General features: G+C 42.9%; 2 protein-coding genes across 2 annotated transcripts in view; both read right to left on the bottom strand.

Moving 5' to 3' along the window:
- Positions 1-1,132: 1,132 nt before the first annotated feature.
- Positions 1,133-6,603, bottom strand: srsf5b (serine and arginine rich splicing factor 5b). The gene is made up of 8 exons (XM_079216330.1): positions 6,566-6,603; positions 6,135-6,285; positions 5,378-5,448; positions 5,114-5,248; positions 4,673-4,745; positions 3,241-3,314; positions 3,032-3,139; positions 1,133-2,655 (listed from the first exon to the last, which is right to left on the bottom strand). The coding sequence occupies exons 2-8, from the start codon at positions 6,258-6,260 to the stop codon at positions 2,247-2,249; spliced, it is 996 nt and encodes a 331-aa protein (XP_079072456.1). The 5' UTR covers positions 6,261-6,285; positions 6,566-6,603; the 3' UTR covers positions 1,133-2,246.
- A 1,613-nt stretch (positions 6,604-8,216) lies between these two features.
- Positions 8,217-18,017, bottom strand: part of susd6 (sushi domain containing 6) — a 30,515-nt gene continuing 20,714 nt past the window's right edge. The window contains exons 3-7 of the mRNA XM_079215484.1: positions 13,989-14,183; positions 12,951-13,145; positions 12,681-12,819; positions 11,023-11,495; positions 8,217-10,604 (exon numbers count right to left, since the gene is read on the bottom strand). Coding sequence (XP_079071610.1) covers positions 10,579-10,604; positions 11,023-11,495; positions 12,681-12,819; positions 12,951-13,145; positions 13,989-14,183 — 1,028 coding nt within the window. The 3' untranslated portion in view covers positions 8,217-10,578. The remainder of the gene's footprint in view (positions 10,605-11,022; positions 11,496-12,680; positions 12,820-12,950; positions 13,146-13,988; positions 14,184-18,017) is intronic.

The following is an 18,017-nucleotide window of genomic DNA, read 5'->3' on the forward strand; positions in this document are numbered from 1 at the left end:
TTGCTTTTTAATAATACAATTATATTATATCAGTGGAATGAAATGGTCTTAAAATGACAATAATATTGTTTATTGCAATTACTCCTGGAATAATACAGTATAAGTAGTTACTGTAACAGGGCTAACAGTGTCTGGACAACATGTGGTGCCGATCCATTCAGTAAACGGCGAACAAAAACTTTGGAAATTTGTGTTTGGTAGATCCTTTCTCTATTGTAACAATGCTTCTTGGCAATAACTTTTATACCGTTGGAAAGCCTTTCCCTTTTAAATTGTGCCCCATTTGTGTAGAACATGCATTTGCTGGATGAGCAGCAGAGCTGAGTGTGTGGGTTGCGCCATGAAAAATGGCCAAATCTTCTCTGCCAATGCCAAACAGCTGATTCTGTTGTTGCTGGTGACTCTTGTTTGGTGGATGATTGAAGTCGATCAGTAACGAGGAGGAAAGAGACATATTGGCAATTTTGCATTGTATTCATTTAACACAGTCAGGAGCCTCAGTAGTGTGGAAGAACCACACACAGCCATGCACAGCAGCCTGGTGAACACTGCTGCGGGATGGCATTCCACTACTCTAGCCGGATGCGTCACAAGTCGGCCAACGTGGTTGTGTTGGTCACTCTAGCACGGACAGCACCTCCAAGCTGATCAACAAGTGCTGCTGGAGGCCGTTCCATTCTCTCTATTCCCAAACTCTGCAGGTCGTCTCTGATGAATCCGCTCTGTGGGGGAGAGCGCTAACATCTTGGAGGATGGAGTTCGGTATCAGACTGGGAGCAATGGGATTGCTGCTGGTTGCAGAATCTCATCTCGATATCTCTTTGCATTGAGATTGCCTCCAAAGAATCACCTTTGGGGTACCAGAAGCTCGTTACTGATCGACTTCAAATCATCCACCAAATAAGAGTCACTAGCAACAGCAGAATCAGCTGTTCGGCATTGGCTGAGTATAAAGCTTGATTTAGTAAACCAGTTTGCATCTATCCTCTGCCTGACCTACAGAGAAGTATCAGCCAGAGATCGCTGAAGACCAAGAGGCCTCGGATGGAGGAGTCTTCATGTAATTAATGTATAATTCATATATTTGTATAATTTTCATTAAAAGCACTGATGAACAAAAGAATAATTTAGTTAAAATTGTTTTTATTGTTTCAGTCCACCGTATTCCTAGACCATAGAAACATCCATCATTTTTCACTGAAAATAAAATCCTTACGTACAAAAATGTTGCATTTTTTTTGTCTACATGTTCATTTAAACCATGGTAACATCAGACACACGCATTCTTGGAATTACATTTTACACTTATGTAAAACAAAAGTCAGCAATGCTGTACACAAAACCCTAAATCAAAAAAAAAAAAAAAATGCAATAACAATGCTAGAATAAATGGTTCTTTAAAAAACATCGTTTTAAAAGTGTTGAAATTAAAGTGTTGACCTTATCCTCGAAGTAGTTTTACACCTCCCAACAAAATAAAAGTAAACAGTCAACGACAAGAAAATGTAAGATCCATCACATTAACAGTTCATTTACGGCACAGGTGTTTAACTGTTGGATTGTGTGTGCATCTGTACAGTGTTCTTGATACTGCGTAATGCCAATAATACAACTCTAAATTTTGAGAAAAGAAAAATCACCCACACACACACACACACACACGCGCACACACACGCACGCACACACACACCAGCTGTCGTAGCTACAAGTAGGTAGAAGACAAAAAAAATGAAGGCGAAGGACAAAAATTTGGAAATTGATTAAAAGCTCTCCAACTGACTAGCAACCGAATTGCAAAAACATTTAAAAAAAAAAAAAAGTTAAGAAAGTGGTCACACGACTTATCAAAAGCTTTGTACTGCCCAAAAAATACAGAGTCCCTTCAGAATGTAGATTACTAGGTTTACAGACCCAGTAACAGTGAAACTTGACGCCGGTTCACTTGAACTGGGTGTGAACGTACATACGGGTGACGAGGGCCACAAACAGCAGCACTGAGTAACAGTGATGTTTACAGTATTCAATTGTATCGCCCTATAATTGCAATTAAATATATGAATGAGTATAATTGTTCCTGTCCGACAATGTGTTGGTGTTTTAACTGTGAAAAGAGTCAGTATAATTATGGTAATCCAGACAGGCAAAAACTAACTTGAGCAAAGCTCTCGTCTCCGTGTGCAGGAGCTCCAGATCCTGCAGAATCAAGTCGTTTCTACTGTTATTCCTATTTAACTTGGATGCAGTGCTTAGCGCTGGCTGTCAGTAGAGCGAGAGCGGGAACGGGAACGGGAGCGGGAGCGGGAACGAGAGCGGGAACGAGAGCGGGAACGGGAACGAGAACGAGAACGAGAACGAGAGCCTCTCTGGACGGGCGGAGGGGAGGGCGGGGTTCCAGCCTTGCTCGTCTTGGACGGCCGTTTGGGGGGCTCCTTGGATTTGGAGTTTGGAGAGCAGGCGCCGCCGACAGGGGACCTACTGGGGGAGCGGGACCGTGAGCGAGAACGGGAACGAGAGCGAGAGCGGGATCGGGAGCGGTTGTGGGCCTTGTGGGCGGGGCTGCGGGAACGTCTGGGGGAGCGAGATGGAGAGCGACCACGAGAACGGGAACGGGACCGTGAGCGAGAGGAACTCCCAGACCGGGAACGACTTCTTGACCTGGGGAATGAGAGAAGAACAACATTAGAATGATTTTATATTTTCACAACATACAAAAACACACATCGTGTTGCACGACTGGATTTATTTTGCTAAAGTGTTTCTACAATTAATAAATATAGCATCAATGTGTTGTAATATATAAATATAAACTATAATTTCCAAGATTTCTTAGCTTTCTTTTGGCACGTCTCATGTGTGATAAAATAGTCTCATCTCATTTCAGCCCAGCTCTATTAAATCCATTTACTGTAATAAACCATGTTCTTCACACCTTCCTCAGCATAGCTTGTTCTCATTGCAAGTAAAAAGAAAAATGAGGAGAAAGTGCAGTGCTGTGTGCAGCCAATCGTGGGTGAAAGAGAAAGCCGCTCACCTCTTCCTGGTTGCTTCAATGAGCTTGATTTTCCTGCCATTGATTTCCTTTCCAGACAGTTTGTCCATGGCGTTTTTCAGATCGCTGCCAGAAGCAAACTCAACAACCCTGTAAAAACAACATGAAACAGTATTAAGTACAATCTTAGATGAAGTGGATAGCAATTTTCTTCAAATTGCAACCGTAAGCTTGACATTGAATGGTCTTACCCTTCGTTGAGCTTGGGCCGGTGTGCGTCTGCAAATGTCACCTCTCCAGCTTGTCTCATGAAATCTTTCAGGTCCTACACATGTAAACGTCAGTCAACTTTTGGAGAGGCTCAGGACACAAGCACAGCCAGAAACACATAACAGGACAGATTTTACCCAAAAAGAGAGATGGTTAGATTTTCTGAGAGGACTACACAGGCTACTGCAAATAAGAAGGAGGAGTCCAAGAACCTCGGTGGCTGTTTAATAATTCAAAAGTGTCCGTTTTAGTTAAATAAAATACACAAACATCTATACATACAAAAGCCTAGTCAAGATTAAATGTTTGCCAATTTAGATTTCAAACTATTTTTTACAAACGCTAACTTTAGCTAACAGGTTAAAGTATTTGCAAAAAGCTTTGAGATTCTTGGACTCATCACAACTACAGAGACATGAACACCATCTGCATGAACTGAGCTGCAGTGGCGCCACTTGGGCAGCCTTTGGCACAAAGAGCCCCATTTTCCCTGGCAAGGAGGGCACAGGGCTCCATGCCGGGACCGCCCCGTCTCGGCACCCTGCCTCAGTAAAGAGAGTGAACAGGGTGGAAGAGAGGAAACTACTACCTGAGAGCGAAACCCCTGGGCCGCAGGCTCTCCGAGCCCACCATAACCTCGGGATAACAGCAGATTATATCCATGGCCACCTGGGAGGATTTCACACTCTCTCTCTCGCGATGTGCGGGAACACCAGAGGGGGAAGGGAGGGGGATATCGATCGACCGAAGCCCCTCAAATTAACGAACCATCGATCAATACGGCACCACCATCGACTCTCGCTCTCTCCTCTCCTTTCTCTCTTCCAACCCTCTGTTTCCTCTCTCTCGCTCTCAGCCTCACACCAGTCATCCCCCTGCCTTCAACAGGAGGCGTTGCGAGCGGGGCGAAGGGGCCGACAGCGCCTCTAGTGTGGAGCGATCGCTCACATGACCAGCAGGCGTCAACTAGGAGTAGGACAGACTGGCTGACACCAGAGGCTCAACCCAGACAGAAGGACCCTGAAGGGGTTAACTCCACCTTAAGCGAGCTCTTCCATATGACACAACAGTCAGGCTGGCAAATAAAGGGGTGAAGAATTGGTTAAAATTTTGAAAAAAAGGAACAAATTAATTGTTTTCTTATTGTTACTGCTATTTGACTTATTACACAGCTGCATGATACGTAGATTTAATAAAAAAATACATTTTTAAAAAACAATTTAGTTTCTGTTTAAACATATTAGCAAGTTTAGCAAATTATCAATTTGATTCCAGAGATTCTATATATTTTTTTAGCAGCATGTAAATCTACAATTGCATGTGTGTATTGTTGGAGGCAGACTGTTGGCAATAACATTTGTGGTGTTGCAGCTTGTAGAGACTAGCGGTGTATGAAAATGTTGCGAAACTAACCTGCCAGCTGACGCGAGAAGACAAGTTCTCTACGATCAGGCGGTTCTCAGTGCGCATCGGAGGAGGGTTTCGGCTGAAAATGGGAAAAAGACTCAATCAATTGACCAATACGAACAGAGAATTAGCACAGAAAGGATAATTCATAGTGGATATTAAGACATTACCAGTCTGGAGGTAATGAATTAAATCTGAATTAAACTGGTTCACTTAAACAAAAAAGTAAAGCTCTGACATTAGCGATTATAAACAAAGGCTGCAACAACTAAATAATCAACATTACAGCCAATAACTTGTAAACTAGACTAAACTGTTAAAAATACAAAACTTTATTTAGTCAGCCGTTTAAACAACGTACTTGCACACATGGTCCTTATTTGAATGACATCTAGGAAAACGTATCTGCCTGCCATCATAAAGCAGGTGACCCGTGTGAAACTTTACCTCCGACTGTTCTGGGAGCCCCGGCCATAACGATCAGAGAAACGCCCTCCTGCACTGCCACCTCCACCGCCGCCACCTCCACCTCCTCTGCCACGACCGCCACGCAGACGGACACGAGCATGCTCAATAGTCACCCTGAAATAACAGGAAATGCTTTTTGTTTGGGCTTTGTTTTTGGAAGAAGAAAACAATTACAGTGGAAAACAGGTAAGAGCAAGAGGAGAAAGAAATGCATAGAAATGACATTTATCCACAAATTCCTACCTTTCATTGCACAGCTCTTTGCCATCAAGTTCATAAACAGCATCTTCAGCGTCTCTGGGGTCATCAAACTCCTGCAACAAACAGAATACAACATTTACTACAACAACACTTCTTGACCGTTCTGCTTTTTTTCTTCAACCAGTGCTATATCTTTTTTAGTGTGCGAGGAGAACGATGCAACATTATTTTAAATATGGCAGTAGAGCCTCTCTTATTTAATCATATACAAGCTGTGGGGAGCTTGTCTAGCTACTGTGTGCATCATCCTTTGGCACAATAGCGTCCATCCAAATATCTACATTGAGGGTTCCAGAAATAAAGTAAGAAGATTGACATTTGAGCCCATTTGCAAGTGACTAGAATCAAATGGTACAAATATATAAACGCAAGTGAGGAATAACTTGCTGATTGTCCATACATAAAAAAAAAAACTGTTTTCATTTGGTCATTGCAGGTTATTGAATGTAGCTTTTAGGGTGAAAAGTAGAATTGATCTATTTCACAAATACAATACAAAAAGAGAAATATCACGTGACTGAGACCCAGATTTAGTCTCCAGCAACATGGTCACCGGTTCATTTAACGTGTGGGTGTGTCATTCGGCAGAATACGGAGAGAAATGTGGTTAAACTTAACAATGATTGGATAAAATAAATAAACAAACATAACGCCGCTGCTCAACGCAGAACAAACGGCTGCGTTTTGGGCCCGTTGAGCGACACTGGACAACATTTCCCACGTAGTTTCCCAGACTCACCACAAACCCGAAGCCTCTCTTGAGGTCGATATCTCGGATGCGGCCGTATCCTTTGAAGAACCGCTCCACATCCTTCTCTCTGGCCGAGGGGCTCAGACGGCCGATGAAGATACGACACCCGCTCATCGTCGACGTCGTTGAAAACGTGTATCTGCAAACATACGTAACGGTTAACTCACATTGTGGTCCCGCGGGGTGACGTCAGCGACCGTTGAGGAGGACAAACGACCCAAAACACGACCCCGTGTGTCAGTTTGGTGAGAAGCGCTAGAGCCAGACAAGAACAACTGCGGGGCCTCGCGACCGCATTTCACCACAGACACGCGCTGCTTTTAGCTCACGATGCTCACGCGCCACAGATAACGTTCATTTTTAGCAAAACGGTAACTGCATGGCGCAGTGGCGCTGCGTTTTAAAATGTGTACACGTACGCTTGAAGTGGTCCTGGTGGTGTTTCCTTGCAGGCTGTCGACAGTGACCGCAAAAAAATCAAACAAAATGGAGCCTCTGTTGTTCAGGGAGGGGGCACGTAAACGCAGGAGGGTCCTCCTGCTTTTCTTCTTCTTCTACGCCATCTTCTTCTTCGTCTCCTTCTTTGAGGATTACCGCCACCTTCTGGAAGTAGTTAACTCATACAGTGCAATGTACCTTTTTGTTTGTTATTGTTCTTTCGTGTGGCAAGGTATTACAATTATGATTTTTTTGGGCTCAATATAATCAAATGAAATGGATAATTCTGAAAAATCAATAAAACTAAATAACCTTAAGCTTTTGCACCCCCTCCCAGCATATCGCCATTCTTTTTTCCAAATAGCTTCGCATTAACAAAGAAGCAAATGTATTCTCATCAAGATAACTATGAAAGACACAAATTATTGTCCAACATTAAAAATTAGGTATTCCCTTTTATTTCATACAGTTGAAATGTATTAACAAAAATGCAAACAACGATGATCATAAAGTAACATGATAATAAACAGTTATTGTAATCTTCATGTAACTGTCAATGTTTGTACCTTGTCAAAAACATAGCTCACATACAAAAGAACAAAAAAAGTAGTTCAGTAAACTGCACGTGTTTTTTAATATAAGGACTCCATACGTTTACCTTTAATAGAGTACATCTTCTTTTAAAGGATGAGTGAGTGACATATCTGTCTGAAAACAGTAAGCAAAGATGGGCAGCATTATCTTTCTAGGGTGAAGGCTGTCCATCAGACTTTGGGTTAAATATTAAATGTTAAATGCAGCCTATGCGTAATATATTAATATATTCCCCAGATCCTTTTATATATTTCGGGTTGCTGATTGAGGATGACGCTGTGGGTGCCGTTGCTAATTCTGACCACTAGGTGTCACTCAGACACAGTATTATTGTACAGAGAGCTATAGCTGAAAGGGAGCCGGAGTCGAATACAGTAGAACAGCAGGACAAATAGTAAACAACCAAGTTATGCCAGTAATAACCGTTCTCTTCTTCTTCTTCATAATTTCATACAGAATTGATTGTAATAAGTCATTTAAAATGTGCTATGGCTTTAAAGCTCCACAGACATTATGCAGTCAAATCAAACGCAGCAGAATAATCAAGGCGAAGCAGTTATGAATCAGACCAAGACAATTTCCCTTTAGACTGGTGAAAGATTGATTTTGAATTGATGGAGCAGATGGAGCACCACCCCACCCAGGGTATATAGTGGATATATAGTTGGTAAAACTATCATGAGGTACAATTATGCGACTGATGCTACCTGAGGCACACTAGGAAGAGCTTTAGAGATATTACATTGTATTTATTAAAGCTGATATTGAACACAAGCAGGATTTTCATGTGCAAAAGGTTGAACTCTTCCAGGATCTAATTCAAAGGGAACCATGGATGGTAGGTACTGGAAATGTCTTGACATCAGACCTAATTTTGAAAAGTCTGAAAATGTGTACTTTATGTCCGTTAGAGAGAGAGAGAGAGAGAGAGAGAGAGAGAGAGAGAGAGAGAGAGAGAGAGAGAGAGAGAGAGAGAGAGAGAGAGAGAATGACAGTGCAGGACAACAGCCTAAATAATGACGCCTCATCTTCCACATTCAAAAGAAAGCTTTAATTAGAAAGTTATATACACACACTGTAAAATTAAATTAAACTTTATACAAATATTAAATTACTATCTCCACACCCACTGCCATGTACAGAGGAAAAATCAAAGCTGAAAGCATTTGAAACTAAGAATCAAGATGTGTAGTTTTTTAAACCTGTAATCTTCAGGCACGCAACACCGTACAACAGTGCTTCTGAATGCAAAGTTAATTTGAGTTTTTTCTTTTCAATCCCATAATATTGTAATGCCTTGTAGCAAAGAAGCAAACGAATAGTGAAATATAGGTGCTTATAGGTTCATCATCATCATCATCATCATCATCATCACAGTAGCTGTAAAAGCTAGGGGAGGACAGAGAAGAATGGACATTCTTTCAGTCGTGTCCACAACACAAGTAAACTGATAAATACACAAAGACAGTTGTATGCATAGAATAGAAAAGAACAGAGTAAGGCCATTGGGAAAACAGAATCCGTTGCAGTATTGGAAAGCAACCAGCGAGGAGGCTTGAGATTATACAAAAAAAGAAAGAAAAGACAATGTACAAGTCTAAGGCAACATTCTGTTTGCATTAATGATGCAGCCGTTGACGATGACAGACGGCCACAAATGCCAAACTAAATCAGAATAGAAATTCAGACGCGTTTGTTTGAGTTTTTCCTCTGAAGCCTGAAAAGTATTTCTCAGGATCCTTCGGAGTCATGCTGTTTCCAGGGTTACCAGCTCAACCACCAAAGCTTTTTCAACTGGAGATGAGAACAGAGGATGATTTCAGACGACACACCGTGATTCGCTCATAAATTTGCACTCGGCATTAGGAGGGGGAGTGAGTGTACGTGGCGAGGCCGGGGCGCTATATCACCAAACTATAGCGTTCCACTGCAACCAGTTGCAGTCGTGTCTGTAACTCACTAAAGTGGAGAGTCTTCGATTCGGCGTGAAGGTGGACGGGAGCCAGTTCCTCTCGGGGGACTCGTGGTTTTCCAGCCATTCAGCAGAAAATGATAAATATTCTAGCTTGGGAGTGGATGAATAATACACACATTGTGTAGTGGACTCGTTGCCTGAAGTGAGGCTAGTTTGTTCATGTGACTTATTCAATGCTGGGAGGGACATTTTCCTCTGGTGAGAGACGGGGACATTGTGAAGCCAGTCTGGTCTGAAATGAGGCCTACCATATGAGGACATGTCCTCTCTTGCCTGGCTGACTGACGCATACACACACACACACACACACACACGCACGCACACGCACGCACACACACACACACACAATCAGCAACTCAAAGCAAACTGAGCAACACTCCAATAAATAAAAAGGGAAGAAAACTAGACACGCACAACCCTAAAGTTTAGTCATTTGCCCAATCACCACATTGAAAGACAACCTCTCCTCAGCTTTTACACAAACTGTGAAATGATGTCTCCTCCTCCTCCTCCTCCTCCTACAAGGGAGATACACGGCACAGTCCTGGAACCAAAACACCAATCAATCCCACTCATGCGACAGAAGGAGCACCTTCCAGATAGTGGGTGCAGCTGGCAACAGAAAAGAAAGGGAGAAGGTATTTTTATAGTTGTGATACGGTACTTCGTAAAACGCTGCACCCTTTTTAGCTCTCGTGAAGTGGTTCTCAATCCCACTAATCCATATGCTAGACGCCGCCCTGATACTCGGAAAGAGAGAAAGAGAGAGAAAGAGAGAGAGAGAAAGAGAGAGAGAGGAGGCTTCATGCTTCATTCAGAGTGCCACCGTGCTGTGACAGCAATAACTAAAAACAACATGCAGCATTCACAAAGCGGGCCACAAAAACCCAGCCGTCACTCACAACATTTCAAGTACAGCGGGAAGACGATTCTGAGCGCCAGGAACGAACGCCATACGTTTTTTATCCGCAGTAATCCCAGACAGAGTCGACGTGTCTCGATTACTATGGCCTTCTCCGATGAAGCCTCTGTGAGGATTGTTTTTTATAGAGACCTGCACCTGGGAGGAGGTACACAGCAGAAAGCACACACACCGTGACTCAGTATGTATGTTTTACATACACAGTACATCGGATCTACAGGATTTATGTTGAGCTGGCACCGCTTTATTTGTCCGGATTGTCTTGGTCTTTTGATCCAGTAGCTGCGTCCAGTGGTGCTCCATCGTTGCGGGTATTGGTTGTTGGCTTTGCTCTGCATGGGTGGTGATGGCAGAAGAGGTTGCGTGGGCAATGGGGAACAGTTCTAGTCTTTTTCTCTGCTGAGGGGAGTCGGGGGAAATAGGGTGACAGCAACTGTCAGTCCTGGTCAGCAGTGAGCGATAGAGAAATCAGGCCTCCGCTGCTGACAGCAGGCTGGGAGGCTTCATGCTTCCTTCAGCAGGGGAATATCTGCAGGAGAACCAAACATACATGTCAGAATAGAGAAATGGTTCTAGAGTCAGCAGTTTACCCAACACAGTCATGTAATCCATGACATCAGCAAAAACATTTCCGTGTAACTGGATGTCATGTTTAGGTCATCGATGTGATTGCCGTGTCACTGCTTTGGCTGCCGTACTGATTCTCTGATTGAGATCTTAACCAATAAAATGAACAGATTGTATTAAACAGGTTTCTCATGAGCCATTTGTAACACTATTCTCTATCAACTTTAGTAGAGTCCAAACATTTCTCACTGTTGTAGCCCTGCATGCATGCTTAGAAAAGAAAATCATCTAAAATGTGTAATTTCATTATGAATCATGAACGTAATCTAATAGAGAGTTATCTCTTAATTAAATAAATGTGTGGAACCATTTTCTCTTACCATCAGAAAACTCATCTATAGAGGTGACAGAAAGCAGACTGTGCTGGTCGCTACTCTCAGAGTCTCTACGGAGAGGTAGGGGCCCTGCGCATGCACCCCCAGGGTGCTCTCTAGCCCATGATGATGAAGAGGAGGAGGAAGAGGGGGCCTGATGAACCAGCACCGTCTCTGCATGACGGCGGGAGGAGAAGGATGAGGAGGAGGACGTGGATGGGAGACAGAAGTCTAAGTCTCTGTTGTGGCGTGTTCTGCTGGCGCCTTGGCCCCCCGTGGCTCCCTGAGGAAGACCCTCAGAGAGCACGATCGGGACTCGAGACTCTGCGGGAGCCGGAGGAGGAGCCGGAGAAGGGGGAGGACCAGAAGCACCGCCGGGTCCACCGCTTCCATACACGGCCTCTTCGTAGGAGGGCAGTGCCACCTGGACGCCCTCAACCATGATGGAGCTGGACTGGCCCGAGATGCCCTGCTCCCTCCTGAGGGTGAGACGGAGAAAGAGTGAGACCGACAGAAGGACGAGCGTGAACACGGCTTGATTGGCGTGATGCAGTCGCGTGTGTGGCGTGTGTTGCGTGTCGCGGTAGAACCGTTGAGAGGAGGTGATTAGCGTTGACTGCACAATCCCTTTATAGCAGACTGCCCTAAGCTCTCGGGTCCACAACACAATCAACAAGACGCCAATGAGCGTTAGATCAGATCTTTGTGGCTGTTTTTATCACAGAGGCGGTTACCGACAGTGATGGGGTTACCTCCTACTTTGTACTTATACTTTCATTTCTCAAGTATTTAAGAAATGCCAACTTGTAAAACGAGTTGCCAGGTCTTGTAGAGAACTTTTTTTTTATGTAACTAGTTTCAACCAAACTTGAACAATAGGTGTGTCCACAGAAGGAATGAAAGCCAAATCTGCTGTGTCACTTTGTCACATACAGGGAGGTGGTTTTACGGCACCTGATTTTAAAAAGGGCAGCATTCTTCCTGAGCAAACAGAAATAACGAAATATAGAGTTTCTGGTTGTGTAAAAAAAAAAAAACCCTTTTCAACATGTTAACCCTCTTAAGTAAAGAAAATTGGAAAGTAAAATGCACACAAAGCACCATTTGCATTTCTGGCTGAAGGTCAAATGGGGCAATCGATTCATGACAAACAATATGACGATGTTATGTGATGTGGGGAAATGCCAGCTTCCTGAGGAACAATCTCAAAATGGAGTCCATTCAAGTCAACCAACACTAGAAGTCAGAGGATGTTTTGCAGGCAGGATGTCTGCACCATTTTTGTCGTCAATCTCACTCTCTAAAGACTTTCTACTCTATTATTAAGCAAAGCAATGGTCTAGATTGGCCATTCAACAGCTTGAAAGAAGCGCTTTAAACTTGAAATAAATTGCAGGCACACGGTAAGTACATGGTTACGTAAAGCCATGCTGAGTGGAGTTACTGTGACTGTGACTTGCATGGCACCTACAATTAAAAGTGACCTGACAGAACTGAGAAGCCAAAGCACCCAAAATAATGTCATGCCTTTCCTTGTAAAAAGCGGCACCAACAACTGCTGGCAAGTGACCGAATGGGTTATTATACCATGTGATTGTGACATTTTGAGTGAACCCAGATATGGTGACATTTGGTATATATTTGGGGTGAGAACACAATCTTACCTGTTGTGATGGAAGGACTTGAGTTTTGGCTGTACAAGAACAAACAGCACCACTAACAGCAGGATGAGCGCCACAGAGCTGGCTGTGGACGCCACAATGGACAGAGCAGGTATACCCAGCGGGGAGCTTGGCTCCTTGTCTGACGGGATCAAGAAGAGACAGAGAGTGAAAGTGAAAAAGTGGTTCACATATCGTCATTTACAATGTCTGTATTTGTGTGCGCACAGAGACATAATACATGAAAGGGAAAGGTCAGCTGAGGTGGCGGACCTTGTGTGAGTCGGCAGCTGATCTGCATGGGGCCGTCCCACTCGCCGTTCTGGCAGGTGAGGAACTTGTAGTCTCCCTTCAGAGCGTATCCCTCGTCACAGAAGTATTCGATGACGGTCTTCTGGCTGAGGCGGTGGCAGGGAGACGGGTGACAGCGGTAGCCTCCGTTCTCTGGCTCAGTGGGGGGTGAACACACTGAGAAGAAACGGAGGGAGGCGGTAGACGTTTTAATAAGCGTGGCTTTGGGTGTGAAAGCGGGCTTGCCGTTATTTCTACCTGTGGTCAGGTTTGATTCCTGTGGTTTAAATGCTGACATTGAGTGAAATGTCCCAGTGTTCCCTGCTGGAGCTCAAGGACATCGCTCACTATTGCTGTTATGATACTATTCAATGTGACATTGAACTGATGTGATATTTCCATGCAGTCATTCATGTGTGTTAAGCACACATGAATGACCTCAGATATTAACAACGCTGTCTTTTGAGGAAGTGAGAACAATGTTAAGGCCATCATCCCATGAATTTAACCATGAAATGTTTTCATAGCGACAAAAAAATTACAGTTATAATACATGTTCTCCATAGACAGACAAATTGAAAACTTTTACATGAAAAAGTGAGAACATGTAGTATTTAAACAAACAATGAGAATTCCAAAGCATACAGTATACCTTAAATGACACAAATGAATGAGAGACAATAGTTTGATTACAATAATAAACATTCATACAGATACCTGTATGTATGCGAGCTTATATTTTGAGCATCTTTCTTTTAAAAGCATATCAATTATTTTAAACTCAGCATAAATGAACATCATGAACATATGAATATAACACATTTCCATGACTTTTTCAAAAACCTTTGAGATTTTATTTTTTTCAAGGTCTTTTCCAGGCCTGGAAATAACCATTTTAAAATTCCATGACTTTTCCAGCTTTTCCATGACCTCTTAAAAAGCTGCAAAACAGACCAAGAACATCCAAAATGATGTTCTTGTGAGCTTTGTTTCATGAATGTATTGTTGAGACTTGCTCACCGCTGCTTCTGATACAGTGTGGAGGTTGATGGGACCAGGCTCCAGAGCTGGTACAAATGATGGTGGTGGTTCCATCTGCGGTGTAGCCCGGCTCGCAGCCATAAGTCAGCAGGGTGCCGGGGGGGAACGAGCCACGGTTGGCTTCGGTCTGGTTTAGCAAGTCTCCGTGCTGCACGCCGGGGGGCCGCGCACAACCTAAAAAAGGAGGACACAGAAACAAGGGACAAGAATAAGAAAGAGCCGGCTGACAGAAGACCCTTTAGGTTTCTGAATAGGCTGGACTTCTGATCATCTACCAGAAGCAACATCGTTATCCTGAACCATATCTGAATATTTGAGGTAACAAGGTAATTATAAAGCATGCAAGTAAACCAAGTAGCGTTAGAAACTGCCTGTAGACAGGATATGAAACAATTTATGCGGGGATTTAAATGTATTACAGGCCTGCTGGGGGTAGAAGGACAATTTGTCTCACATGTGGCCTGGTTCTTTGAAGAATAATGTACCAATGTTACATTAAATAAACCATTTCTACGATCACTAATGGTGCAGGCTCCATCACAGTGTAATGGAGAACCTTGATGATGTCAGTATCACAGTAATGTGGTGCTGCTGGAGTATTGTGCTGTTCTCACTACGCTCCCCTATCATAACAGTCAGCTGGTCTCTCCTGCAGGCAGCTGCCACTGGGTCAAACCACTTTTCACAGGGAATCTCTGTCAAGTTGACAGGTTGAGCTGATACTTAAAACTCAGAAGTCTTGTCACTTGAAACTAGGCCGCATTTTACAAGAGAGAAGCACCAACGTGACAAGTTAGGTGGAGACAGCTATGCGGAGCAGCTTAGAATACCTGAAGTTCCCACAGTGAAAGGAAATGTCACACGGAGCTTCATATAGATCTAGTTTCTCGCCATTATCTCCTGCTCATTAAAGTGTCTTCATCCCGGGCCAGCAGTGGGTCTATTTGTCCGGCGGTGGGACAGGATCTTCAGCCGGGCTCATTTACTTTGCTCTAATGAGAGACTAAAGGCTCTCAGCCAGCCAATAAAGACCGTATGAGGCAGAAGACCTAAAGATAATTGTGCTTTGATCCACCTTCCCACGCTCAATCTATGATGTTGCAATGTCACGCCAGCTTCTCGTGTCAGAGTGTGCGTTTCGTCTCAGTATAAGAGTCAATTATCTAAACACTGCGCACAAACACACGCACGCAATCTGGAGAGAGCAGAGCATCTAAATCTAGCAGGCCTGACATAACATTGCAACATCTGTGTAAACTTGAACATGACAGCTTTACTTTACTTTCAGTAATACCGATCTTAGAGAATGGTCAACACACATGCCGATTGTATTACTACTGATCTGGATCCTTTGTGAAGTAGTTATGCAAGACTTTGGGCTTCAGTGGAAACGTTTCCAATAATTAGTCCATGGTTACATTTTTCTGCGACTTTTGTGATCGGATGAACTTCAATGCGACCAGCCCATCAGATAGCGATCTGACATATTTTGTGGTCAAAGGAGTGGCTGGATAAACACATTTCAATTTGTATAAATACTTCCTTATGTTTGTTACTTCCTCTTCTTCTCTGCTGTTTTAGAAGACTTGTTTTATAAAAAAAGAAATAGCCATACAAACCAAACTCTGCTAATTTAGTGATTAACACATTTAATTTCCTATACATTCTACACAATAAAAGTTCCCCGTTAATTTTGCTGCTTACTCTTCCACTCTGCAATATTCGTAGACTTGTATTATTGCAGAAAGGCTGATAACAAAGCGATAAACATATTTTCCGAAAAATTAAAGTCTTCCACTATTTTGTAATTTAAAGCTTTTATTTTGAAACAGCAAAATCAGGGATTTCACGAGCAGTGACTTAACGGGACTCGGCTGTGCTCCAGCCCCGGTTTCCTGCTATCTTCCCTTTGCTCTCGCTAGGGAGAGGAACTCCTGTGCAGGGCTGGAGACCTACGTTTAAATAAATTGTCCGGATTGTGCCCATATGCTGTCCATAACTCTCCAATGCGAGCAAAGCTACCTCAGCATGTGGTCCGGCTAATCGGATCTCAATGCAAGAAAGACCTGATCTTAGAGTGTAAAGACCGTTAATGCGTCCTGGCATGATCGGATGACAAAAATCGCCATGAAAGGAAAAGTGGTCAACACCTAAAAACCATATGAGACATAATTTAAATAATATAATACGTGTGTCATAATAAGATTTATGGGTACATCTTATCTGATTAATCACACTGAATTAAACAATTAACGAACAGTGATTTCTCTCAGTAACAAGGCCCGGATAGAAGTACATTTAAAACATCCCTACAATATAGAACACTATTAACACATCAACACTAGTGGTCATCAGTGTGGCTCATTATTTAATCCTTTGTCAGAGTATTTATAAAATCATATTAGCCATGGTCTATTGCAGGGCCTTATCGCTTGCTTGACATAAACAAACACAGCAACACTGCAAACAGCCACTTTATCTTGCGTCTGTATGCGTTTAGAGATCGAAAGAGAAACTATTTCCACAGCAGTGCCTCTAACATCCTCTAATCTCCGGGAAGAAATGTCGCTCTAAGCTGGCAGCACAAGATTAAAAGCAAACACTCAAATGCGCGAGCGCCTACTCATCCCAACACACAAACACGCAAACACATTCAACACCCACAAAGACACTCCTAGGACTCGGTTGTGCGACACCAAAGGGTGCGATATTGAATTCATCTGGGTACTTGCTGTGTGCTCAAGATATGCCAACACTGCTTTCTACAGGTATACGATAAAACTAACAGTTATGTTACGACTACTCCTGAAGATAGTCGGTTGGTTTTACTCAAACTGGATCTTTCTCTCTCACAAGATACTTCGTTATATGGCTACAACTAATTAGTATTTCTCATTATATCTTCTTGATTCATCGAGTCATTGTTTGGTCTATAAAATGTCAGAAAGTAGTGAAAAGGGGTCATTACCCAGACGACAAATTACTTTTATTAACCATCATAAAAAAGACAAGCTGAGAAAAGTCACCTTTGAGAAGCTGGGAACAAAGAGTTTTTGTCATTTAAAGTACTTAAACATAAACCATTGATTCAAAATGCAGCTTCATTTTTCATAGCTCGACTAAGTTAATTAAATCGACTAATCATTTCAACTCAAGCTAGTGGTTACACGATTACAAGATTGAATAAAGAACATGTAGCCTTTCACCCTTTAAAAACGAAATTACAGCAACTACTTTGAAGCCCTGTAAAGCAAAGAATTATATTTAGTAGTTCAGCGATTTAGCAGTGAGATGTAGAGCCCCATTTGCAGATCAACTGTATTGATATTGATTACAGCCACATCAAACAATCTGGTTTAATGACTCAAACACAAGCCGACGGTTTGTTAAATAAGATACAACAACATGCACACAGTCTTAATCTTTCTCACTCAAACACATCCACGCTCCATCGCTCACATGCAGAAACACTATCTGCACACACACATTGCTGGATGCCACTGGACACCGTGACCTGAGCAGTTGTTCGCGGAGCTGCTTGAGGGCGACTAAAGGCCCTCTGAGGAGGAGATGGTGTTAATAGAGGTGGAAAAGGTGATAAATTGATGACCCATGGTTGTAAGCAGCAGGGGACAAAAAGGCCTTCGGGGGCAGTTTGGGACAATAGCTGCTCACCAACAGCCACTTTGTTGTGATCTTTTGTGGTGCGCAGGAGGCAGTCAACAACTGCAGAAGACAGATGAGTGTTAACGGCATTCATTAACCGACTTTGAAAGCTTTTCTTATCTGCAGGATTGGGTCCGAAATAAAAGGCATGTACTTATATTCATTTTCACATCAACAGCTATACAAAAGTGTTTTTAAATAACAAATACTATGCTTTGGTTTACAACGTTGGAAAAAACAAAGGCCTCTTCCACACAGACGTCAGACCAGAGTAAACACTGTATGATAATAAATAACAATGAGGGATCCGAGAGACTGGACACTGGGCTCTAGGTGGAAGAA

The sequence above is a fragment of the Taurulus bubalis genome (genome assembly GCF_910589615.1).
Source record: "Taurulus bubalis genome assembly, chromosome: 3".
NCBI lineage: Eukaryota > Metazoa > Chordata > Actinopteri > Perciformes > Cottidae > Taurulus > Taurulus bubalis.